Source organism: Plectropomus leopardus, chromosome 4, assembly GCF_026936395.1.
Source record: "Plectropomus leopardus strain MGB_pleo_1.0 chromosome 4, ASM2693639v1, whole genome shotgun sequence".
NCBI lineage: Eukaryota > Metazoa > Chordata > Actinopteri > Perciformes > Serranidae > Plectropomus > Plectropomus leopardus.
The window spans coordinates 6474067-6501177 of NC_142179.1; the positions used below are offsets into that span (position 1 = coordinate 6474067).

At 38.8% G+C, this 27111-nt stretch overlaps 4 protein-coding genes and 1 pseudogene across 6 annotated transcripts; 4 read left to right on the forward strand and 1 right to left on the reverse strand.

Moving 5' to 3' along the window:
* Positions 1–686: 686 nt before the first annotated feature.
* LOC121944744 (zinc-binding protein A33-like) lies at positions 687–2909 on the forward strand. Its single transcript, XM_088076393.1, has one exon. The coding sequence runs from the start codon at positions 845–847 to the stop codon at positions 2267–2269; it is 1425 nt and encodes a 474-aa protein (XP_087932519.1). The 5' UTR covers positions 687–844; the 3' UTR covers positions 2270–2909.
* Positions 2910–5290: 2381 nt separating this feature from the next.
* Positions 5291–7746, forward strand: LOC121944485 (zinc-binding protein A33-like). The gene has a single exon (XM_088076395.1). It carries the CDS (start codon positions 5423–5425, stop codon positions 6848–6850), a length of 1428 nt encoding a protein of 475 aa, XP_087932521.1. The 5' UTR covers positions 5291–5422; the 3' UTR covers positions 6851–7746.
* A 316-nt stretch (positions 7747–8062) lies between these two features.
* Positions 8063–10384, reverse strand: LOC121944314 (UDP-glucuronosyltransferase 2A1 pseudogene; annotated as a pseudogene). The gene is made up of 2 exons (XR_015776370.1): positions 10311–10384; positions 8063–9783 (listed from the first exon to the last, which is right to left on the reverse strand). The product of XR_015776370.1 is annotated as a UDP-glucuronosyltransferase 2A1 pseudogene (transcript).
* A 1324-nt stretch (positions 10385–11708) lies between these two features.
* On the forward strand, positions 11709–14136 carry LOC121944610 (zinc-binding protein A33-like). Its single transcript, XM_088076396.1, has one exon. It carries the CDS (start codon positions 11865–11867, stop codon positions 13287–13289), a length of 1425 nt encoding a protein of 474 aa, XP_087932522.1. The 5' UTR covers positions 11709–11864; the 3' UTR covers positions 13290–14136.
* Positions 14137–14930: 794 nt separating this feature from the next.
* Positions 14931–27045, forward strand: LOC121944638 (uncharacterized). Of its 2 annotated transcripts, none has more exons than XM_088076394.1 (11): positions 14931–15035; positions 16948–17569; positions 17663–17699; positions 19176–19255; positions 19574–19654; positions 19806–19865; positions 20890–20979; positions 21129–21224; positions 22717–24583; positions 25204–25335; positions 26266–27045. In XM_088076394.1, the coding sequence occupies exons 2-11, from the start codon at positions 17009–17011 to the stop codon at positions 26496–26498; spliced, it is 3237 nt and encodes a 1078-aa protein (XP_087932520.1). In that variant the 5' UTR covers positions 14931–15035; positions 16948–17008; the 3' UTR covers positions 26499–27045. The 2 variants fall into 2 exon arrangements, with proteins under 2 accessions (XP_087932520.1, XP_042344430.1); XM_042488496.2 differs by lacking the exon at positions 14931–15035 and adding an exon at positions 15399–15720.
* Positions 27046–27111: the final 66 nt, after the last annotated feature.

Here is a 27111-nt window from a genome sequence, read left to right on the forward strand (position 1 = left end):
CACAATGCAAAATGGCTCTATTCAAAGTATAACATTTATTATGTACTTATTAAATATTATATTATATATAATTGTAATATTTCTTTATTCCTTATCTGAATGCTGTCAGGGCAGAAATCATCTTAAAAAGTATTCTTTAAACAAGAGAATAGTATTGTTGTTAATGCAGAGGAAAATATTCAACTCTTAAGACATCCTGACACCATCTGCTGGTTACTAAAGTAAACTGCAGCATTTCCTGCTGGTAATCATTCACCCTGATAAAAAGGATAATAGCTTGGGCAGGAAAACATCACAAACTGTACAATCTCAAAAACTCCAAATAAAGGTTGAATTGAAAACTCGGATTTAACTTAATACCAAACATAAATCAGATCAAATAAATTAAAGGTTCATACTGATGTTAGCAAAACATTCTTGTCACGTTTCCTGTTGGCTAAAAACTAAAAATGTAGTTAACCTGCGTTAGTGTAAGTCAGTCACTAAATATTATTAATGATATGCATTTAATATATATAAATATTATCATTCATATTATTTTTGTTTGCCTGAAGACTTATTTACAAAAGTTTGTGCTGCTCTGAATGAAGAGTAAAATATATTTACCTCTGAAAACATCCTGACACCATCTGCTGGTGACTAAATGACGCAGCAGCATTTCCTGCTCACAGTTTACTCTGTCAGTGAAAATGAAAGTAGATTTGATGTTGCTGATCGGAGCTGAGACGCCATTACAGGGTGTGATATCTCTGCTGGGAAACACACGTTTTGATTTTATTAAATGGAGAAATAAAGAGACTTTAAGTCGGTGAGTCCTGCTGTTGAAAGATAACTTCAGTTTAAGATGGCAGAGAGAGCTCTCCTTAAAAGTTACCTGAGCTGCCATGTGTGTTCAGAGACTTTCAGAGATCCTGTGTCTCTGAGCTGCAACCACAACTTCTGTTCAAGATGCCTGAAACAATTCTGGGAACAAACTAACAACAAAAACTGTCCCATTTGTAAAAGAAGATCCTCAAAATCAGATCCTCTGGTGAACTTTGGACTGAAGCAACTGGCTGACTCTTTTGCTGAGAGACTGAAAACTGGATCATCTGAGACAGAAAAAGGAGAGAAGACACTAATATTTGTGTGCAGTAAACATCAAAATGAGACTAAATTGTTCTGTAAGGATGAAGACAGAGCTGTCTGTCCTGTCTGTGAGTTTCCTCACCACCAGAGTCACAAGGTGGTTCCTGTAGAACAAGCAGTCAGTGAGCTGAAGGACGAGCTGAAATCTGACTTAAAGTCTCTGCAGGACAAGAGGGACAAATACAAACAAGTGCAGGAGACATACAGAGAAGTGAGTCAACACTCCAAGAAGCAGCTGTTGTCCACAGAGAGACAGATCAGAGCAGAGTTCAACAAGCTCCACCAGCTCCTGAAAGAGGAAGAGGAGTCCAGACTGGCAGCTCTGAGGGAGGAAGAGGAGCAGAAGAGGAGGACTCTGAGCAGAGAGATGAGGATGATTGAGGAGCAGATCTCCTCTCTGTCAGACAGTATCTGTGCTGTTGAAGAAGAGCTGCAGAAACACAACGTGGCGTTCCTCAGCAGTTATAAAGACACTCAGAGCAGAGCCAGAGTCCAGAGCTCACTGTCAGATCCACAGCTGCTCTCAGGAGCGCTGATAGATGTGGCCAAACACCTGGGCAACCTGTCCTTCAGGGTCTGGGACAAGATGAGGGACAAGGTCCACTTCAGTCCTGTCATTCTGGACCCAAACACTGCATGCAGCTGTCTCTATCTGTCTGATGATCTGACCAGTGTGAGACGTGGAGACACAGACCAGCAGCTTCCTGATAATCCAGAGAGATACACTAACTTTGCAGATGTTCTGGGCTCTGAGGGCTTCAGCTCAGGGAAACACAGCTGGGACGTGGAGGTGGGAGACCATCCTCACTGGCTTGTTGGTTTGGCTAAAGAGTCAGCTGACAGGAAGGGAAAGATACTTGTCTCACCAAAATATGGAATCTGGTGTTTAACACTCTTCAGTGGAAAATACACTGATGGAGCTGGTAAGACTGTCCCAGTGAAGAAGAGTCTCCAGAGGATCAGAGTCCAGCTGGACTATGACAGGGGGGAGGTGTCCTTCTACAACCCTGAAGACATGACTGAAATCTGCACTCACAGAGACACTTTCACTGAGAAACTCTTCCCATATTTTTTTATTGGAAAAGCTGGTGATGCTAAAACTGCTGAAATCAAAATCTGTCAAACTGAGATTTCTCTCTGATGTTCAGTGACGTCTGTGTTGAAGATTTTAGGCTGACTTCACTCTCTGTCAAGATTGTATGGAAATAACAAATAATCTATTAATCCAGAAAAGAAAATATATGTACTCAGCATTACATCACCTTTCATATAGGTTTAAATCAATTCTAGCTTTTGGATTACAGCGTTAGCAGCATCTTTATTGATTCAAACAACATTGTATCAGTCATCAGTTTTATTTTTAGATAATATTAGAGTATCTTTTTAAAATGTACATCAGACGGATGCTGCTTCAAATACTGTGTAATTAAATCACCAGCAGGTTTTATTCTAAATACTTTGTCTGAGGTGGTATCCATATGTATTTGTTAAAATAGAAATCATTTATCTTTTTTTATTTAAAAAATGAAAATAAATCAGAAAGAAATAATTATACAAGCAGATACTCATTTAAAAAATAAAACAGACAATTTTACATATTTAATCTTTGCCAATTAATTGTTCCATTTGATTTTTTTGGTGCCAGATCAACTTTAGTTCACATTTTCTTTTGTAAAGTCAAATTACAAATTAACCCACTGTTTATAAAGAAACCAGACGCATCCTCATACCACCCTGATTACACTCAAAAAGTTAAAAATAAAGCATTGCATTTTGGAGAAGAGTTGTGCAGCGTGTTTAATATTGATGGAGTTGATTCTCACACTGGTGTGTATCGCACTGTGTGTGTGTGTGTGTGTGTGTGTGTGTGTGTGTGTGTGTGTGTGTGTGTGTGAGTGTGTGCGCACGTTCAGAAGTCACATTTAAAAAATGGTTCAGCTTCACCCTCTTACAGCTTCACTGCATCATTATAAACTCATAAAATCAGAGCAGCAGAATCAGAGCAGCTGTTGATGAGCTTTGTGACTGTAAGTTGTAACAGTGTGTTGATACTCAGGTCTGTTATCGATGACCTCTTTGAGCAGACGGAGGACTGAGGGTCGTATACACACACACGTAGTGATGGTGTGTGAAATGATTTGATCATGAGGAGAATTCAGATTTGATTAAACCTGCTGAGTCAGCAGGACTGTATGATGATCACACAGTGTATGAAGGGTGAAGAGGAAACATTGTTTTATAATGTTTTCACTGTTACATTTTATTCATTAAGTAACCTAATTAATGCAGTTTTCCGGGACAAACTGCTCACATGTGCTCAGCCCTTTTTCTGGCTGTTTAAAGTATATCCACCTGTAAGCCGAAAAGCCACTGGAATATTAACCACTTCCTCCTTGATAGTCGCACAGCCACCTTATCAACTACCACTGCTCACCATGTGAAATGGCTCTATTCAAAGTGTTATATTTATTATATTTCTGGAATTTTATCCCTGCTTCATTTCCATCAAAGCAGCATCTGAATGTTGTCAAGGAAGATCTTAAAAAGTGTATTTTCTGTTGGATAGTCTCATCTATAACAATGTATGTTTGATAATCTGATCACGTTTGATGCATAAAATCTTGATTTTACACGAGGAGAATGAAGATTTTATTAAACCCGTCGAGTCAGTCAGCACAGTGTATGTAGGGTGCAGAGATGGAGACGCAAAACATTAATTGATCTTGAGAGTTGTTAACTTATTACACTTTACCTTATATTTGGATTATTACTGTTATTATTAGACAGAAAATTATGTTGAGTGCATTTTTGCAGACATTTCTGCAGTTAATTTACTTAAAAATGTGAGTCAGTTTTTGAATTCTGTTACTATTAAAAACTGTCAGGTGTTCATTCAGTTTAAAATAATAATGACTGATTTCAAGACATAAAATTTTAACTTAGTTATTAGCTGAAAAAATGGCACATCTGTTATTTTGTCAAGCTGACTGATTGCTTGTCAATCATGTTTCAGATGTGATGCTTGATATCTTCATAATGCATTTTACACATTTAAATCTTTTTTATAGAGTTCAGTTTATATTTACAGATAAATATATGTGGGCATATTTGTTTGTGGGCGTAATTTTGTCTTTCTTTATCTCCACAGGGGGGCAGAAAAGCCTACATTTTCCTGCAGACTGTCCACCTTAACAGAGGTAAGTTTATTTCCACTCCCTGCCTATTACTTAACTAAATTATTAAAAGTATATCTGCAAGTACTTTTCACACATACATATATAAGATTCTGGAAAGTGAATCAACTTTAATATTGACGGATGCCTCTTCAGTTAACATATATACCTGATTATCTCTGAAATATACACTGAAATTAGGTTATATATTATCATAATCTTGCACACTTTTGGTAATTCTTGTATAACTTCAGTAAGAGCAGATGCAGTATTTAATTGTCAGTATTTACATTTCTTGTAATAAAAGTAAAGAAAATGACAAAAATACATCAACACAAATTAATACTTTTCCATCTTTAGAACTGGAACAACAGTTGAGTCGTGTGACCCTAAATAGAATATGCTACAAACCTTTTTGGAAAAACGAAAGACCTTAAAACGCAAAGGAGTACATGTACCAATAAAACTCTGAAAACAAAGGTCAGAAGTAAGATAAAACCTGACAGACAAGGTGCTGCTGTTATCAGCAACAAACAGAAATACTGAGCCAAGAAATATAATTGAAAATCTGTTTTTTCATTCAGATACACTGTGTGTGCAGCTGAAGTCACACACAGACACAGGCGCATCATGTCATGAAGAAGTTTAATTTAAGAAGAGTTTTGCATCATTGGTCTTTTCATTTTCAGTGTTTCCAAAAGATTTTTTTTTTTTTGCTTTTGTCATCATTGTAACAAAATATTTTTATTGTGTCACATGAAATATGAGCTGCAACCTATTGGAGAGATAAAAATCTTCACCACTCCGACAGTTTTAAAGACTTACACAGATAATCACACAGAGGGAAACCATTGGGTTATAAGATGAATTTGGAGGTGTTCCAGATACAGAAGGTTAGTTTCTGTTGGTCAGATTACTTTGTTTAATACTGTGAATGATTAACTAATAGGAGGAGGTTTGAACTGAAATCAAATTCTGACATTGTCAGACAGAGCCGCGTCGCCATTACACTGCAGGAGATCTCTATCAAACATTTCATACTTGGAGAAGCAAACTGAGGGGAAATAAAATCGGTGAGTTTCTAAGTTTCTAAGTTAAGGACAATTTGGAAAACAGGGAAGATGGCTGAAAAAATTGCTCTTTTTGAAAGTTTCCTGAGCTGCCATGTGTGTTCAGAGACTTTCAGAGATCCTGTGTCTCTGAGCTGCAACCACAACTTCTGTTCAAGCTGCCTGAAACAATTCTGGGAACAAACTAAACACAAAAACTGTCCCATTTGTAAAAGAAAATCCTCAAAAGAAGATCCTAATGTGAACTTTACTCTGAAGGAACTGGCTGACTCTTTTGCCGAGAGACTGAAAACTGGATCATCTGAGACAGAAAAAGGAGAGAAGACACTAATGTTTGTGTGCAGTAAACATCAAGAAGAGCCTAAATTGTTCTGTAAGGATGAAGACAGAGCTGTCTGTCCTGTCTGTGAGTTTTCTCTCCACCAGAGTCACAAGGTGGTTCCTGTAGAACAAGCAGTCAGTGAGCTGAAGGACGAGCTGAAATCTGACTTAAAGTCTCTGCAGGACAAGAGGGACAAATATGAAAAAGTGCAGGAGACATACAGAGAAGTGAGTCAACACTCCAAGAAGCAGCTGTTGTCCACAGAGAGACAGATCAGAGCAGAGTTCAACAAGCTCCACCAGCTCCTGAAAGAGGAAGAGGAGTCCAGACTGGCAGCTCTGAGGGAGGAAGAGGAGCAGAAGAGGAGGACTCTGAGCAGAGAGATGAGGATGATTGAGGAGCAGATCTCCTCTCTGTCAGACAGTATCTGTGCTGTTGAAGAAGAGCTGCAGAAACACAACGTGGCGTTCCTCAGCAGTTATAAAGACACTCAGAGCAGAGCCAGAGTCCAGAGCTCACTGTCAGATCCACAGCTGCTCTCAGGAGTGCTGATAGATGTGGCCAAACACCTGGGCAACCTGTCCTTCAGGGTCTGGGACAAGATGAGGGACAAGGTCCACTTCAGTCCTGTCATTCTGGACCCAAACACTGCATGCAGCTGTCTCTATCTGTCTGATGATCTGACCAGTGTGAGACGTGGAAACACAAAGCAGCAGCTTCCTGATAATCCAGAGAGGCACACTGAGTATGTAAATGTTCTGGGCTCTGAGGGCTTCAGCTCAGGGAAACACAGCTGGGACATGGAGGTGGGAGACCATCCTCGCTGGAGTGTAGGTGTGGCGAAAGAGTCAGCTGACAGGAAGGGAGAGATATTTGCTTCACCAAAATATGGAATCTGGTGTTTATTATACTACAAAGGAGAATACACTGATGGAGCTGGTAAGACTGTCCCAGTGAAGAAGAGTCTCCAGAGGATCAGAGTCCAGCTGGACTATGACAGGGGGGAGGTGTCCTTCTACGACCCTGAAGACATGACTCAGATCTGCACTCACAGAGACACTTTCACTGAGAAACTCTTCCCACATTTTTTTATTGGAAAAGCTGGTGGTGCTAAAACTGCTGAAATCAAAATCTGTCAAACTGAGATTTCTCGCTGATGTTCAGTGACGTTTGTGTTGGTGAAGATTTTGGGCTGACTTCACTCTATGTCAAGATTTTATGGAAATAAATAATCTATTAATCCAGAAAAGAAAATACATGTACACAGCATTACATCACCTTTCATACAGGTTTAAATCAATTCTAGCTTTTGGATTACAGCTTTTTAGCCATGTTCGCAGCATCTTTTTTCCACATTATAACATCATGTAAACCTTCTTTACCAAATCAATCATTTCCAGTCGAGTGATTGATCAACTTTCATCGTCATCAGACATCAGTGTTTTTCAGATGTGTGGATCTTCTGATGAGTTATTTCACTTTTGTTCATGTTATAATTTCAGTGGTTTACACTCAGAGTCTCAGAGACTGAAAACACTCTGTTATATTGATTATGCTCTTTTGTTCTTCACCATCAATAATTTGTTGTCCACAATAATTTTAATGTCTTAAATGAATAATGCAATGTGTGTTTTTATCTTTTATTGTGTGAATAGAACTTCGTAAAAAACATGAACTTTTTTTTAAAATCAGAAATATATTTTTGAAAGATCCATTAAGGATTTTGCCATATTTTGTTTAGCAAAACTCCTGCTTTTGATACTTTTTCATAGATTTTAAATTAATGTTTTCTGGTGTTCTTTTGTATATACTTAAATTGCATGATGCACTCAAACTCTGTCTCATCAGAAGGAGAAAAACTTTAACAAATCAAAGCTGGTGATTTCTCTGGTTATCAGCATCTTTTTTGATTCAAACAACTTTGTATCAGTCATCAGTTTTAGTTTTAGATAATATTAGAGTCTTATATGAATTATGTCAGTTTTGGGTCTCATTTTGTTTTACTGTGAGGGAACAAGTGTTTTAATAAACTTTATTTGAATTCAGATTTTCATTCTTGCAGTGCTTCTAATGTTTTTTTTAGTGTATAGTCAGTAACATAAGTGACATTGTCCAGTTTGTGATCAACAGAATTTAAAATACCAGTAATACATTTTAATTTAATATATATTTTTATCGAAAAAACTTGTTTTTCACAGCTCAGGGAAACATAGCTGGGAGGTGGAGGTGGGAGATCATCCTCACTGGAGTGTAGGTTTAGTTTCCTTAAAATAAAAAATCTGTTATCCTTCACGAAAATCCCATTCTGTTTGTCAGAAACACAGTATGTCCAGAGTATCTATGAAATCCATCACTGCTGTGACTTCTGATGATGTTTTTGTTTCATCAGGCACCAATTTATTCAAATCAACTCAAAGACATGATTCAGACTGCATTATATCACAGACATGCCATGAAATACACCACAGAAGTACATACAGAGCAACACAAATGTTAATCCAGTTTTTCTTTCCTCCCACTGAACACTTTACAGCACAAATATTTCACGGTTAAAACACATATAAGTGACATCATCGTGACCGACACGAACAGCAGTGCGATCACATCAATGGAGTGGTACTGAATCCAGGACATTTTGTAGGAGTAGCTCCTTAAGTGAGAAGCCCCTTTATGTCTCATAACAAACTCGATCCAGAACACGGCTCGGTCCAGAGGCTTCATGTTCTGGTCTCTGTGCAGCCTGGAGAGCTCCTGCATCTTCTCCCTGTAGGACGGCTCATAAAGCACCGTCTTCACCGCCTCCAGGAAGTTGTCTTTGTTCAACGTGCCAAGGTCCACCACTTTGGCAACGCCCTTCACTTTCATCCTGAACAGGTTATCATCCTGGTCAAACATCAGAGGGAGGCCGATGATGGGAACTCCGTGGTAGATGGCCTCTTGAAGTCCGTTGGTGCCTCCGTGGGCCACAAACACTCTGGTCTTTGGGTGTCCTAAGAGGTCATTTTGGGGGAGCCAGTCCAACAGCAAGGTGTTGTTGCCCAGTGTGGTCGGTCTCTTCCCAGTATACCTCCATATGACCTTCTGAGGTAACTGGGCAAAAGCAGCAGCCACATGTTCAGCTGTATCCTCAGGAAGAGTCCCCACCAAAGTCCCCAAGCTCATAACAATGACTCCATGCTCTGCAGAGCTCTGGACAAAGTCCTCCAGATGTTGAGGAAGTGGCTTGGAGGGTTTGCACTGAAACCCACCCATGTAGACGACGTTGGGCATGGTGGGACGAGGGAACTCAAAGGTAAAGTCGGTTCTCATCAACCAAATATCTGCTGCCTGAACAAGCTCATCGTAGTTGACATCAGGGCCAAAGTGACGGTGGACAAATGGATTGTAGTACAACTCTTTCATAATCCGCCAGTTATTAAGAACCAATAATGCAAAGACAACATTTTTCACCCTTTGCCAAAAAGTCATCCTATCTGTCAGTTCACTGCCTGGTATGGGAACATACGAGAGCGGTGAGGGGGCAACGGTGTGATGTCCGTCTGCCATGATTGTCCATCGTACATTGAAGACCAGAGGCAGACCCAACCGATGAGCCAGGAGAACCCCTCCGCCGAAGCAGGGGTCAGTCAGAACAACATCGTACTTGGCCTCTTGGAAGAACTGCATCAGTTTAGCATCCTCAAATATCTCTTCCATTTTGTCCACCACAGATTTGTGAATTTGATGCATCATCGTCATAAACTCCCCCGAAGCTTCGACGAGAGCTGCAAATGAAGTGCGGAAGTCACGCCGAAGCTGCAGGAATCTCGTCACAAAATGATGCATGTTTTTCTCATCGAATCCAGTGATGACGTCGAGGGTGATTGACTGGTAGTGCTGGGACTCTGCTGCAATGTACCAGCTGTTTTTGGGCCGGATCACTGTGACGTTGTGACCTCTGGAGTGGAGCTCCTGGATGAGGAAGTTCATGTTGAGCCAGTGGCTTCCATCCACAGGGAAGACAAGGACTTTCCCTCCGTCAGCACCGGGAAGAGAGCAGAGCAGAGCAGCCAGCATCACCAGTCTCAACTGGATCATCTCTGAGGTGACGCTGGAATCAGAAAAGAAAGAAAGAGATGTGCGTATAACCCCTCCTTTACCTTTTAACATATTTGGCATGTGGAAAAAATACATGCCATTTCCATAACATTAATTTCACCATTGATATTGCTGCAAATCAGTGACATATCCACGGCTGTGATAATTAAAAAAAAAAAAAAAACTTTGTGTGTAATATAGTGAATATATTTCATTTATTATGTTCTTGTTTTTAAATCTAAAAACATAGTGGCATTATGATCAAAACCTGGCATCTAAAGGGTTAAAATTCTGAAAATGTATAAATATTCCATATCAAGGATCAGGACTATTATTGGTTAAAAATTAAACTCAGTGTAAATATAAAAATCATATTAATGCACATTATTTTTTGTTGTCTGATTTTGACATTTTGGTCAAAAGCATTTTGTTTGCAAAGCAGTATGAGTGTGAGTATTTGACACTGCACTCATAATAATAATAATGATAATAATAATATTATTATCTTGATTCAGTGTCAATAATTCGGGCTGTACTTACAGCGGAGAGGTGGTGGACAGGAGATCAACAGTCTGTCGACAGCAGCTCTGCACTTCTATCCGTCGTGTGACTGACGAGCGTTTCACTGACTGTTGTGCAACATGTTGGACAAAGGCAAAGTTCATACAGGCGGTTAGAGGTCATTTTACCTGAACACACTGAGCCTTTGACGCTTCAGAGTATTTACAGTTTGAATTAACCAGAGACGTGTCAGACTTTGAAGAATATTTCCTGATGGTTGTGAGAGACATGCTGTCAGGGTGGAGATGCTGCACAGAATAAAAAAATAAAAATAAAAAAGTCAAAGTCTGTGGTGTTTTCACCTCTGGTTTCACTGTTGGAGAGCCTGATGGTGTTGTAAGGTTTTGGGGGAAATGTGACCTAAAAAAAACCATCTCACTCTCACAATGTTGTTTCCCAGTTTTGTTTCTATAAGCTGTTATTTTTATGTTTTATGTGCACTTCAGGAAGAATAACTCATATGAGAATACTAAATAAAGCAGTTTTGGGAGAGTTTTATTGTGTCTCTTTGAGTTAGGAAGCTTAAAATACTACTATTGTTAATAACATTATTATTTTATTATTATGAAACATTTTTTATTTATTAACAGTTTCAGGCTGAAAACCTTTTCCTTCTTATTTATATAGCCCCTCCCCATACTGTCAAATGTACTTACTCTAAATATCTTTCAGATGGTACCTGAAGATTTATGATAATTTACTTACTCTTTATATAATAATTCCAGCTAAGACATGATGAGATAAACTCAAGTCCTGTGATCCATAATGTCAACAGGAAGGTGAGTGAATGAAGAGAGAAAGTGCCAGAAAGCAAAACACATAAACTCCAGTTGAGAGACTTCATATGTACTCACACATCGTGATTGTTATTTGTAAAGTTAATGGAACACAATGCTGAAAATCAACAGCAATATCAGTGACGTTTGTGTCAACTTGTTTGAAAGTGTTGATCCAAAAAAATGTTAATATATTGGGCCACTTTGACTTGTGAAGAATAGGATGATAGAGGCAAATAACATTAAACAAAAACTGTGATTACTGTAAGTGCATGTGAATAAAACAGTGATATATATTTAGTCCAACTGAATGAAATGAACACAGCCATGCGGACATATTAACAGAACATGTTTCCTGTTACAGTGGCTGAAAAATAACAACATCAGACTTATATTCTACAATCATACAGCAATCCTCCTATGTTATTTATTTTTTATTTTTTTATTCTCCAAGAAAACAACTGTTTATACAATAAAATTGTTTGTTTCAGTCTTCATCAAGAGGAAAATACTCCACTCTTAAAGACACCATCTGTTGGTGACGAAATGACACAGCAGCATTTCCTGCTGTTAATAATTCACTCTGTGACAGAGGTGGGTGAAAATGAAAGTAGATTTTGATGTTATTAATCAGAGCTGAGACGCCATTACAGGGTGTGACATCTCTGCTGGAACACAGACGACTGGATTTTTTTAAGTGGAGAAAAGAGACTTTAAGTCGGTGAGTCCTGCTGTTGAAAGATAACTTCAGTTTAAGATGGCAGAGAGAGCTCTCCTTGAAAGTTTCCTGAGCTGCCATGTGTGTTCAGAGACTTTCAGAGATCCTGTGTCTCTGAGCTGCAACCACAACTTCTGTTCAAGCTGCCTGAAACAATTCTGGGAAAAAGCTAAAAACAAAAACTGTCCCATTTGTAAAAGAAAATCATCAAAGAGTGAACTAGGAGTGAACTTTACTCTGAAGGAACTGTCTGACTCTTTTGCTGAGAGACTGAAAACTGGATCATCTGAGACAGAAAAAGGAGAGAAGACACTAATGTCTGTGTGCAGTAAACATCAAAATGAGACTAAATTATTCTGTAAGGATGAAGACAGAGCTGTCTGTCCTGTCTGTGAGTTTTCTCTCCACCAGAGTCACAAGGTGGTTCCTGTAGAACAAGCAGTCAGTGAGCTGAAGGACGAGCTGAAATCTGACTTAAAGTCTCTGCAGGACAAGAGGGACAAATATGAAAAAGTGCAGGAGACACACAGAGAAGTGAGTCAACACTCCAAGAAGCAGCTGTTGTCCACAGAGAGACAGATCAGAGCAGAGTTCAACAAGCTCCACCAGCTCCTGAAAGAGGAAGAGGAGTCCAGACTGGCAGCTCTGAGGGAGGAAGAGGAGCAGAAGAGGAGGACTCTGAGCAGAGAGATGAGGATGATTGAGGAGCAGATCTCCTCTCTGTCAGACAGTATCTGTGCTGTTGAAGAAGAGCTGCAGAAACACAACGTGGCGTTCCTCAGCAGTTATAAAGACACTCAGAGCAGAGCCAGAGTCCAGAGCTCACTGTCAGATCCACAGCTGCTCTCAGGAGCGCTGATAGATGTGGCCAAACACCTGGGCAACCTGTCCTTCAGGGTCTGGGACAAGATGAGGGACAAGATCCACTTCAGTCCTGTCATTCTGGACCCAAACACTGCAAGCCGCTGGCTCTGTCTGTCTGATGATCTGACCAGTGTGAGACGTGGAGATACAAAGCAGCAGCTTCCTGATAATCCAGAGAGATACATTAATTCTCCCACTGTTCTGGGCTCTGAGGGCTTCAGCTCAGGGAAACACAGCTGGGACGTGGAGGTGGGAGACCATCCTGACTGGAATGTTGGTTTGGCTAAAGAGTCAGCTGACAGGAAGGGAGAAATATTTGCTTCACCAAAATATGGATTTTGGTGTGTAACACATCGCAGTGGAAAATACACTAACGTTCTTGGTAAGACTGTCCCAGTGAAGAAGAGTCTCCAGAAGATCAGAGTCCAGCTGGACTATGACAGGGGGGAGGTGTCCTTCTACGACCCTGAAGACATGACTCACATCTACACTCACAGAGACACTTTCACTGAGAAACTCTTCCTATATTTGGGTGTTGGAAAGGCTGGTGATGCTAAAACTGCAGATATCAAAATATGTCAAACTGCGATTTCTCTGTGATACTCAGGAATGTTAGTTGTAAAAGTTGTGTGTGTGTGTGTGTGTGCGCGTGCGTGTGTGTGTGTGTTTGTGTGTGTGTGTGTGTGTGTGTGTGTGTGTGTGCGCGTGCGTGTGTGTGTGTGTTTGTGTGTGTGTGTGTCCGTGTTAGGCTTGCATACTGATAACCTTAGTGATTTAATATATGATCATTGTCCTCTTTTTGTTCTTTTACAGAGATTGAGATTGATTGAAGTGTTTTTCATGTAGGTTTATTCTTTCTTAGGACCAATCTTTGTAATCAGTGTAAGTTTAACAAACATTTTACCAGAAATTGAAATGTATGTTTGCTAGCTTTTTCTTCTTTTTATGCCTGACATAATTTGTTACCTACACCAAAAAGTAGTTCATTTTAGCAAAGTCATGATGCTCAAAATATAATACAAATATAAAATGTAAAATTATACTTTGAACTTCAAACACATAATTTCCTACATTCTGGTGATTTTTTTATGTGCCAATTTATGCGGGAAGTGTTTTTATTTATGCAAAAGAGCACACAAAAATAAAGCAGGTGACCATTTAAAATATGAAAATATGGCATGATATACCCTCCCTTTCTCTTTTTTTCTTTTGTTTGGGGAAGTTGCCTCTTAAAATGTGCGTGACATTGATTTATGTCTATGATAAATGCATTCATTTTATTTTCTTAGAATTCTGGACTTTGGTAGCTCAAACAAGATTTCTGAATGTTTAACACTTTCTGCACATTCAAACATATAAAATCTTTGTTGAGAGTGAAGTCTTAATATTTAGAGAAAGAGTAAAAATATTCTGAGAATAAAATCATGTTCTAGTGAGAATAATGTCATATTTTCCTTGGTGTCCTTTCGTCTGATGTTGTATTGCCCCTCCCCTTCACACACACATTATATGGGTTATATAAATAGCATATTCTGTCTGCATATTCCATATTCAGTCCTTTTCTGAATGTAGCGTTTTCTGATGAAGACGTGGCATTTGCCGATATTACTCTGGTTTTAGGAGCGTTTCTATGGACATTTATGCAGTGCATTTAGGATAAGAGGTTGAGGTTTTTACCACAGTTTGAGACACACAATCTGTTTCCAGTCAATTCTGTGCATTGTCATGGAGATGTTGCACACTAACCAACTAGCCAACAGTTTGCAGGGCTCGTGTAGAAATGCATGCCCAAAAGAAAAGCCAACATTCCTGGTCAGAAGTAGAAACACATTTACTTTTAAACATGTTGTGAGACAGAGATCAACAGGTTTTTAATGAAAGACAGATATTAGCAAGTTTTTTGATATGTGGAAATATCTCTGCTGACCCTTTTAAGAGGATGTTTGAAGGAAAGTAAGAGGGAGACTGCACAACTGAACAAGTTTAACAAGTTAATCAGAACATGCACAGACGCATGTAAACGGGAGTGTTAGTGGAATAATCATTTTCATTGTCTATGTAAACAGCTTAGTGGGAGTATTGTCTTTTTAGAATAAGGGCAAAAACGAATATTTTGTGCTTGAAACATAGTCAGTGATAAGTGTTGGGATGTGACTTTACCACTTTAACAGCATCCTCTTTCAACGATCTTGATCATTTTCCGTGATGTGATTAAAAAAGTCTGTTGTGTTTGTTTTTCAGGCCTTGAGTTGTCCTGGCAAGCTGCTGATCTTCCATACTGCCCCTCTGTTAGAGATGGGACACACAAACTCGTCCTCAGGGTTCTTTGGCTCCAACAAACCAAAGGTACGAAACACACACACACACACACACACACATATATAAATTGTTTAGAGAAAACATGTTATTTGACCAAGGATACCATGCAAGTCTTAAAACTGATTTAAAACGTATATATACTTATATATACTATACTTATATACTTATATAGGCCCTATTTTCGTTGTTTAACCCGAAAACCACAACAAAAGGTGCACAGAGAGTTTTTACATTCACACTTTATTATATAAAACTCCCTGCATCATTTAAATTAAGATTTTTTTTCTTCTACCGCTTTCGATATTTTTTTTTTCTTGGATAAAATTTCAGGTAAGATTCAATATATTGAATAACTGTGGAGATGACGCTTTTATTCTGGAAAAACTAAGCGGAAGTCTGATGTTAGCACCCACGGGGAAGAAAACAAACAAACGGCTGCTCCTTCCGGTGATATCCACATATATGCCGCTCTTGTTAGAACATTTTAAGTGAAGATTTTATGTGTTTTATGCAGATATCCTTTTTTCAGCGTGGTAGTTTCAGAGTCGTTGTCATTTCTACGAAGAACTCCGGAATTTAGGAACCAATCGTGCTAACAGCTAACAGCTAGCTTATCAATGTAGCTAGCTGAAGAGCTAAAGAAATGGGACACCACGCCGCTATTAAAACGACATAACTACAACGATTTAGTTAAAACGGCACATCCCATACTGTAAGTACACGTTTTAACTCATTTTGGGCAGATAACGCAGTTTATTACCATTCACTGATAATTGTTAAAATGACATAGTACGAGTTCGGGTGATGTAGCTTCAAGGGTCGATTTTTTTCCAATGTGTTCATGGCTAACGAGCCATAATAAAATGATGAATTTAACAAAATATCTGCATGCCTTGTTGGAAAATACTTGTTTTTTGATGATAAGTTGTGTATGTTTCTTCAGTTGGTTACATAGACCTGTTAACAACAAACTAACCTACTAAACCAGTTCATTTCGTGGTTGTTACTTAATCCTTTGTAGCTCCGTAAATTGGCTTGATTTCACTCGGTAGTTACGAGCTATGAGTTCCGAGAAGATTACCTGAAATTTGCTAAAAATAAAGAAGGTTAAAAAGTATAAAGTATTGTTAAGAACAATTTCAATAAACAAGACAGAAACACTGGCTTCTAAGAAATATTGCCACTCTCGATATTCACAAATATCCAGATAACTGAAATTCACCATAATCTACTCATCGTGGGTTTTCTTTTAATCATGATAAATGGTTAATATCATCTCGTCCTCAGCTGTGCTGCAGTGTTAAAAGAGTCCTCAGTATGATTGGTGAAATGTAACCTATTAAATCCTCAGGTATCATAATGGACATTTTTTGTCCAAATTGGTCATTTTTCACGTTTGTTTTTGCAATCATTTTATATTACAGCATATGGCATGATTTTCTGAAAGAAGAAGAGTTTCAATATCAATTTTGCTAAAAGGTCTATAATACAGGGTGTTTACAGGTTATTAGGGGAAAATGTCGACTTCCAAAAACTTTGATAAAAAAAATATTGTATATAGATATTTTCCCCACTTTTGGGGGGAAATTGCCAAATATTTAAACATTATGAGGATTTTAACCCATTATGTGCAAGTTTGATTACATGATGTCACTGTTGTTCTTTAGGAAAAAACACACACACACACAAATACTTATTTCTTATAAGAAATGATCGGGTCTGGGTGGTTTGTTTTTTTTTTAATCGCAGTCTTGGAAATGTCAGAGATTAGGAACAGCACTGGTTTTGATTTATTGATAGTTTTGTGCAGTATCAGATTTAAAATTTAGGACCCTTTAAATCCATCAAAAAAATGTCCATGTCCAAAAACTGGGCAATGAAAGCAAATATATAGTTGTGACCACAATGATTAAGTGTGCATGTTTTGTTTCTCTGCTAGGCCCAGTCTCCAAGGAAATAAAAGACTCTTAAGCAGCAAACTTTGATGGTTATGGAGAATTATGGATAACCTGACAGCAAATAAGAACCACATACCTTGTCAGTCGTGGGTGAACCAGAATGTCTGGTCCACTGCTTCAACTCAAGGATCGCTCCTCAACCCACTGTCCAGCTCTCAGCATCTCAGCCTGGGCTTGTCTTCTGACCAGAGAGCGTCCTACGACCACCTGCAGGAGTCCAATCAGAGCTGCTTGAACGACCTCAGCACCTTGTCATCCCGAAACAGCACTCATCCCTCTGCTCTGTACAAAGCCTCTCACATTAGCAGCAATCCATCATCCACCACACTCTTTGCCAATTCTGCTGTCCCGAGTGCCGCTCACATCATATCCTTTGCCCAGCAAGACCCCCACACCTCATCCATGCTGCTAAATGCAAACCAAGGAAAAAACATCCCCCCACCATCTTTATCCCAAGCAAACCAAGCTCCACAGCCTTGCAGGCTACCACTCCTCTCATCCAACGACCCCTTCAAAGCATCATTTCAACCTCCATTAACCAGTCAGGGCTTATCCAATGGACTTCAGGATCAGCCCATTAGCCTGCCATCGTGTGGACAACGTGTAAGTACATCTCAAGCTACTTTTGAAGGAGCGAATGTGGAGTTAGCTGGTGTTGCTGGATACACTCACAGCTATGCCTCATCCACTTCTCAGGAGCAGCGTCAGTGGATGCCTTCATCACAGTGCAGGGGTAAGCTTTATTGTGAATATGTGCTGGTGTATTCCTCCTCTACAGGAAGATGAAAAACCACCTCACTGTGGGTGAACATGTTGGGTTTGATTTATCTGAATCAGGGTGTTTAGCAAAGTTGATCTGTTTTGTTGCTTATTCTTGTTATCCAGGATGTAAGAATCCAATATTCACATAGGAATTTAACGGTTCTCAAAGTCATGGAAAACCTGGAAAAGTCATGGACTTTCACAATCTCATTCTCCAGGCCTGAAAAAGTAATGGAAATAGTAAAAACACATTGACGTTTTTATAAAAGCAATGGAGTTTTGCTGTGTGTAATGTAACATAATGGCTATATTTTCTGTATGTTAGCTGTTGACATAATGCAGCTCTGCACGATGAATTGTTTCAGCATCGACATTACAATGTGCAATGGTCACATCAAATGATGTGCATTGAAAAGTAAGACAAATTAACTCAAATTATTTGCTGCTTTATACGAATGGAAAACATGCACGGCTCTCATTTTTCATGACTTATACCAGTCAAGCTTTTCCTTTAAGACAGGCTACGTTTATGTGTGACCAAGTATGGCAGAATTTGTTATGAGAAGCCAAACTCTGTTGCCTGAGTGTGTGTAAAAAAAAGTACCGCAACCAGGCCGACAAGTGCAGAGGACACAGTGAAATGCACGCTTTTCCAAAATGGAAATTTTATTATGGGTCCTTGAACAGTCATGGAGAAGTTTTGAAAGTTTTGTGAAAATGTGTGGGAACCCTGGAATTTGTCTTTGCTTCACTTGAGATCCTAATTGAGTTTATTGAATTTGAGCAGTTTGAATATAGTGTTTTGATGTCTGAAGATCTGAATGTGTGAACCTAAAAAAAGTGTATGTAAAGAAAGAAAGCCTTAAAAACTGCTCAACTTGAAATTAACTAAAGAGGAGAATTCAAAGCGCCTGAAATCGGATAGATGGTCTTAAAAGTAACTTACATAAAGGTGTAGTGTTAAGAGTTGCTGAACTTCTGCTAACTAAATTGTTTTAGTTTGTTTTTGACATAGTATGATGTCAGAAGCCTACTCATGTGGCATGCACAGCACTACATGGGTTTAGATGTAACGGGATCTGTAGAAATCTGTGTCTCCTCATGAGGATAAAGTTTATAGTAGGGCTTTAGAAAATAGTGTTTTGATGCCAAATACAGGCATATTTAGACCAAATTTTAAGTTTTCAAAGTTGAATACAGAAGGAACACAACAGGGAAGCTACACAATGACAGAAAAAACTTAAAAAGTTTCAGCTGCCCTTTAAGCAGGTTGCAGCTACAAAGTAGAAGTATCAGAAACAGCAACAGCCGGTCATTAAAAAAAGAAAGAGAAAACATTTCAACACATCACAGACTGATCTCAAGTGGTGCAGCTGAAATAACAGTACTGTTGGATGTTGCTTCCAGCGTCCTCTCACATTATCTAACTTTTGTGTCTTTTGCTCAGGTGCTGTGAATAAGTCTGCACCTGACAAAGCTGCTCATCCTAACAAAGAGCCATCGCAGGAGGGGAACATGAGTTCAGTGGTGAGACAGTCAACAACACACAAACTTAATTTAGTTAGTAATTTAGTTTAATTGTTTTGTGGTTTATTTTTGCGCACACTTTTACAAGTAAAACGAAGATGTCGGAAATGTTTTTACATGGTTGATGTAATCTAGCTGTGTGTTCTTACAGAGGTTGATTATACCTATTATAAGTCACTTAAAATGACTGCATGAACCCAATAATGATGCTTTTACGTGGACATTTCCAGTGGAGTTACAGAGCTGTGGGATTTAATAGGAGGCCATCGTATTAAGAAGTTACCTTTTTTTAATGTATTTATTTGTATCTGCTTTCAGGGCACTGGTGACAGCCATCGTTCTCTGCTTTTGCAGCACCGTGCACAATTACTTAAACAAGTGGCAGAGTTGGATAAAATTGTAAGTGTGTCATGGCATTTTTTTTGCAGTGAAGGTCAATATTTGTAAGAACCATTAATTCATTTAGAAAGGAATGCCTTTGTAAGATTCATAAGATTTGGGAAGGATTATATTTTGTATTGTTACATGTTTTTTGTTTTTCCAAATGAAGCTGGAATCAATCCCTCCATGTGGCAGCAGTGCTGGGCAGTCTCAACACACAGCTGTTCAGGTAAGTTATCATAGTTTAGATGCTGCAGCTTGATTTTCGGTTTTGCCGGCCTGGTCCAGTGTAGAAGCTTAAACTGGTATTAAACCAGCATTTGTTATTATGTCACGTCAAGTTCTGGCAATTTTAAAAGTAGCCCAAAACAGCACTAAACAAAACTCAAACTTTGTTTGTGATAAGCAATATGCTGCATGATGAATATAATGTGATGTTTGTAAACTGACTATCGGCGCCACTAGTTTTAGATGACAAAGTTAGTCTATAAAAAAGACTAAAACTGTGCCAATATGACAACAATAAGGATTTGATAACCTAAACACAGCGTCAGTTTGAGATCGCTGGGAAGCTGACGGTTTCTGCCCATGTAAATGACCATAACTAAAAACAAGCTAGACTATTGTTACTTGCTGTTGGCTATTTTGCATGTATTTTTCAGTAAATATCACAATATGAAACATGTTGTCTGATTTTAAAAGTAACATCACAAACATTGGAAGTTAAAAAGTATTCTACTCAACCATCTTTTTAAGTTTTCACATTTCTTGTCTGATCTCGAGCAAGTAGCTGACGGCAAACGTTACGTGGTTTGTTAACATGAAGTAACAGAGGTGCATATTTAATGGATTCAGTGTGGACAGAGAGCTCCGCTGAGTTAAGTGAACCACCTGGTAAATTTCAGAAAATCAGTCCGGTTTGGTGATTGGCTTAATATCAAAAAAGTTTAATGTTCACACCAGCTCTAATCCTAACCCCTTTAGAATAGAATAGAATAGAATAGAATATTCCTTTATTGATCCCCCATTGGGGGAAATTTCAAATGTTACAGCAGCATGAAAAAGAGAAAGTGGAATGTAACAAAGAAAATAACAATAACACAATTATACAATAACAAATAACAATAAATAAGTAATAAAATAAGTATGTACATAGAGGAAAAAGGTATGTACACATAATAAGTAAGTAATAGAATAAGTATGTACACAAAAGATGGAAATAAAACTGAATGCATTTTCTTCTTCACCTTTAGTCTTCTTCACCAGAGGATGATTCATCTCAGCATGACCAGACTCAGAGGAGTGATGCACATCAGGGTCAGCTGTCTGCACAACAGTCTAAGGTAGCGCCACATCAGATTATTTACCACTGCATACCTTACTACTCCTTTACTTTGTACATGTTGGGCTATTTATAAAAGACAGTCACGGTTAAACTCATGATTTTTTAATTTTTTATTTCTTGTCTTCTTTTCATTGTTTGGTTTTTCAGTCACATCTTTCATCAGATTGTCCATCACCTGCATCCTGTGATGAAAGTGAGGGCTGTGATGCACCAGATGATCCAATGTCAGAAGGAGAATCAGCGGTAGATACCTATATTTTTTGTGTGTTTTACCTTCGACAAATAGTATGTGTTTGTTTTTAGCATTATTGCTATAATCATTTCAGAATAGTTTCTACATTTCCATGTAGTATACACTGGTATGGTAGTATGCATTGGTCCTCTAGGCGCCCGAAGTGTGTTTTATACTGTGTCAATAGGGCCCCATGTCCACTAAAGTGTTTTTAACCAGCTGAAAAACCATGAGGCACTCCTCAGGAAACAGTTAGCTGAAAGTGTTTGAGATCGTTTTTGAAGCACAGCCTTTTTAGCTGAGACACTCTGGTTGCACCTGGTTGCTATGATACAGAATATTTGCGGAAGCAAAAATGTTGGTTCAAGGTAAAATACTTTCTCTGAATGAAAGCTGAAACACATAGGAAAAGAGGATGGACGAAGCAGCCTATGTGGGTTCATAAGAGGTGACATACCTGTATATACAGCATATTAACATACTTCTCCTCCATAGTTGTTTATCACCTTTACATGCAAGATGTTGGTCCTTGTGGTATTTGTCCCTCCTCCACTGTGATTGAACGCCTGGGTAAAAAATCACTGTGATCAGCACAGTGTTTTTTCAACTGGCAGTGCTGAAAATAACATCAAACGTGCAGCGCTTAGTGCAGAATCAGCGCTCAGCACTTTGTTGGGCTGATGGAGTTTGTAGCGTAAATATACAACACTCCCATTGCAAAGAATTTAAAAACTATGCTGGCTAACTAAAAAAAGTTTTAAAAATAATCTGCAAAGTTTTTAATGATCAATAATCATTTCAGACTGGGGTTCTCAACCTTTTTTTTTTAACTTAAGGCCCATTTGTGATTGTTAAAAAATTTCCAAGGATTGCTTTCCCCCCCAAAAAGGGGGAAGATTTAAAAAGGCAACATAAAAAAACTGGGTTGTAAATGGTGTCAGCTGTTAATGCTGTGATGACTTTCTGTTGTACATGATGCCTGTCCCTTTTCTTTTGGAAATATTCTTTCGGCTTCCTTACCAGGTTGGTCCCATTGAGATTAAGAATCTCTTGTTCAAGGGAGACCTGGCCAAGACAGTCAGCAGTGAAAAACACAAAATTGCAGACAGAGACACAAAAGGAGACAAAATACAATTCACAAACACTAAAATAAGCATAAAAAAGAAATATCTATCAGTGTTTGGGGAAATACTGAGCGTGCGACTGGTTAATTGAGACTTTGATTACACTGCAGGAGTTGTTTGAGAGTTTGTAAAAGGATGCTTTGATATACTTTTGCCTTCGTTATAATTAAATAGTCATTTTGCAGATGAAATATCCTTTTTAAATGCATCTTTTTAAAAATTCTCTTTCTCCAATTAGCATTTACAATTAGCATTTAGATAGGTGTCTTTGTTTAGAAATTTAAATTTTAGATTGAAATGCTTAGTGGGATATTTGCTGCAATTGCAGATTGTTAGTGACCGTTTTTTCACATACAATTGTTTTTCATGCTTTTTTTAGAAAAAGGAAAATGGCTCAGCTGAGTCAGAGGATGACAGTGATCCTGAATACTTACCCAACAGTGACCGTGACTTCTCCGATTTCCCGTCTGATGCTGACGGGGGCTGTTCAGATGAATCCAGTCACAGCAGGCCCGCGACCCCTAAAGGCAAAAGATCTCAGCCAGAAAAAAAAGGGGCTGAATTGGGAAGTTCTTCATCAAAGGACAAAAATACCCATTCTCCAAAACAGATTCGTACAACCAAACCGAAGACAAAGTCTTCTGAAACTGTAGTGTTGCCAACTTCAAACTCTAAAACGCGACGTGTATATGACAGAAGGAATTATTGTTTATTTTGCACGAAGCCCGTATGTAAAATGGCAAGACATCTTGAGAGAATCCACAGTGACAAACCAGAGGTTGCAGCTGCATTTCAGTTCCCCAAAAGCTCCAGAGAGAGACAAAAGATTTGGAACAGGCTGATAAATCAAGGGAACTTTGCTCATAACAAAGATGTCATGAAAACAGGGAAGGGCCATCTTGTTGTCCGAAAAAGACCGAGCAAGACTCATAAGGCCCAAGACTTTCTTCATTGCCTTTACTGTCGAGGTCTTTTTGTGAAGAACGCGCTGTACAGGCACATGAAGTCGTGCCCAGAGAAAGGGCAACATGATGTTGAATTAGAGGTTGGAAGAAGGCGCATCGCATCCCGAAGTGTGCTTGAAACGTTAGGAGACCTTGGCATAAGTGAGGGTTTTAAGAGCGTTCTGTCCCAGATGATATACAATGACGTGACGGAAGCTATCTTGGAAGACGGGCTTATCTTGCAGTTTGGTGAGCTCCTGTTCGATCAGCACGGATCAGATCCAAAGAAGCATGAGTATATGAGACAAAACCTTCGCCAGGTAGCTAGACTTGTACTGGAAGCTCAAAAAATAACCCCTATGCAGAAGCTGGAAGACTTCTTTCTTCCCGCAAACTTCCCTCATGTGGTGTCTGCAGTGAACGTCCTCGCAGGCTACAATCCAGAAAACAAAACGTACAGCATCCCTTCACTCGCCATTAAGCTGGGCTACCACCTACAGAAGTGCTGCAGTATCATTGAGGGTAACGCAGTGAAGTCCGGCGATGAAAGTTTGGCAGAGTCTGCGCGCAATTTCCTCACTCTGTACCAGGACAAATGGAACAAGCTCATTTCTGGAGGTGCATTATCGTCTCTCAGAAAGGCAAAGTTGACCAAAGATAAGAAGGTGCCGTTTGCCCGAGATGTAAAGCGCCTACATTTCCACATGGAGAATGCTCATCTTCTCGCTGAAAAAAATCTCAGAGAGAGCCCCTCTGCAGAAAACTATAGCATCCTGGCCAGAGTCGTACTGGCTCGGACGATACTTTTCAACAGGAGGAGAGCCTTAGAGATATCATCAATGAAACTAGCAGGTTTTATGTTGCGGAAAAAGTCAAACGTGCATGACGACATGGACATATCAGTCTCAGATTTGGAAAAAACCTTGTGTGAGTTCTTCACTAGAGTTGACATACGCGGGAAGTGTGGGAGAATGGTCCCTGTTTTACTGAAACCTGCATTCGTGTCCGCGCTGGAGCTTCTCGTGGAATTACGCGAGAAATGCGGAGTCCCGAGTAAGAATCCCTTCCTTTTTGCCCGACCAAATGCGCTGTCTTTCTACAATGGTGCAGACTCCATCCAAAAATTTGTCAAAGAATGCGGCGCTAAAAATCCTGAAATGCTGAAATCCACAAAGATCCGGAAGCATTACGCAACAATGCTACAGCTGATGAACCTGGATGAGAATGAGGCCAACCAGATTCTAGGCCCTAATAATCAAATCCACAGCCTGCAGCAGGATGACGTCGAAATGGACTGTGATGGTAAGATTTTTTAATGGAAATAATAAAAAAAAGTATTAAATTATCATCATAAAGTAAATTGGGATTGCACAATGTTATGGCTATAGAATAATAACACCATCAGCATTTTGTTCCCTGTAAGCCTCACTTTCACTATATCAGTGTGTCTGCCACGTTTAACGAAATCTCCCAGAAAAATAAAGGCTCAATTTACGGCACGAAGGAAATGCATTTGCCATGAAAACAGGAAAGGGATAGAGCTTTTGTTTTTCCAAGCAAGCTCCATGACCATCTCAGCTCTGAGTGCATGTTTATACTCTAAATGATGACCTGCATGCGCTTTTTTAAGAATGAAGAACAAAAAAATGCAACTATATGGTTCGATGAAGATGAAAAGTTGGACTCAATGGTCTAATTTTATTCAATTTAATTTGTCAATTTAATTTGGTATTTTCAGGCATTTGGGTAATTATTAGTGCCGTGACCCACTAATGTAATATGACTCAAGATCTTAGCGAATTATGAACTTGACTGCGATTTGGGTATTTCTCCAGATTTTCCTTCCAGTTAAGTGTGAGAAATGTGTGTATCCGTACATGTAATGTGTAAAACATGACCATCTTATTTTGTTTTCAACACAGAGGAAGGACAACAAGATGCATCATGGGATGAAAATGAGCGCTCCGGTGCACGCTTTGATCTGGCAGATTTTTTTCAGGAACAAGCATGTGGAGCAGCGAGATCTTCCACGTCAAGCAGAAAAAGCAGAAAAGGTAGCAGTGATGATCATTCACAAAAAAATTATCAATTTCATGTTTTGATAAACAGTGGCTGATATTTTTTTTTATAAGAAAAAGATTAAAGGGGTTTTAGGCACAATTATTTTCAGAATTTTAATTTATTATCCACCCAGTACGACGAGTGTGCCTGTGATCAGTGGAGGATGAAGGTCCTGAAAGCCAAACTAAAGTATAAGTACAGATTTCTCACCAGAAAATGAATTTGGTGGAAGCTGGAGTTACCCATTAGAAAATAATTTTAGGAAAGTCAAAGTATCTGATATTTACTGCACTTAAGTCATTTTATGAGATTAAATGTCCATTATAGAAAGTAAAAGTACAGGTAAAGGCTGGTTATGATAAAGCATGTGCTTAGAAGTTTATATATGAAGTTTATTTCCTTGTAGCATGCACTACCTGAAAAAATGAAGCCTCTAATGAACACAAGGTCTATTCTTACAGCTCAAAGGATTTAAAGAGCAAAATCCAGTTTTTCTTTTTCTCCCATTTTTTCATCCATCTGTCTGTCCCTTCATCCTTTCCTTCCCTATTGGTAGTAAGTAACTAAGATGATTAAGGGAAATGTGGTGGAGTACAAGTACAAATTTTATTTAGGAAATTAAGTGGAGTAAAAGTTGACAGAAATATAAAAACTCTGTGAATATATAAGTACTTTTTCAGTCATTACCACCATACATTATTTACTTTATGTTGTCAAAACCAGAGTGTACAGTGTAAGTCTTTTATGTCTTTGCTGTGTTGTGTGTGATAACTGAATAAATGACTGCTACTAATAAGTGAAAATACTCAAAAAATAGTATTGCAACAACTGAATAATACCTGTTTTCATACTTGTCTGTCGTTGGGTAATCAGAATTATTTCGTGATGTCAGGTGTTCATTAAATTCCCTCTCTACCCCACAGGCTCCCAAAACCAAGGAAAACATAAATGGGAGGAAGCAGAGATACAGGCTGTTGAAAAACACTTGATGCCTTTGATTAAAGCTCACAAGGTGCCTCAGAAAGAGGACTGCGTGAAGTGTCTTGAGGCCGAGTCAAAAGCACTGAAGAACCGTTCGTGGAAAGGTGTAAAGGACTACGTCCGAAACAGGATCACTGCCCTAAAAAGGCAGGGCAAAACCTCCAAGGCTAAATAAACGAACAGTAGCTCGCCTGAACAAGAGGAACCACAGCAGAGTGCTGGACATTTTCAGCAGTTATAGATGGGACATTTTGTCCATGGCAACATTTAAGACTTTTTTCTCTCCCAGTTTTTATCCTTCACTATTTTCTGCTCCTCTTTGTCTTTTTATTTGTTCAGTCTCCACATGCGTCTCATATACAACATTGTGAGAATTTCCATCCACTATGTTGACTAAGAAAAGATTGATCATTGCTAATTTTTGTGATTAATGGTTTGCGGTTATTCTGCAGTTGCCATCACTCTTGCTTTATATGATTACAGTTTATCTTTCGTTGTGGTTTTGTTTCACTTTATTGAGTTAACTTGGAAAGAGAGGACTCATCCATACTGACAACTAATGTGTCATTAGCTGATGGCTAATCGGTATGATTTTGGGAGCTGTTAACTCCTGTCACCATGTTATCTGTTTTACTGCATTATGTTATTTTCTTTGGTATATTCTCTGTTTTGTAGGACAACTTACCACCAATAAAATTCAATAATTTTGTGGAATATAAAAATAGGTAAACTGTTTGACTCGTAAAATGATGGACACATGGTAAGGGGTCAGTAATTTGTGCCACCCT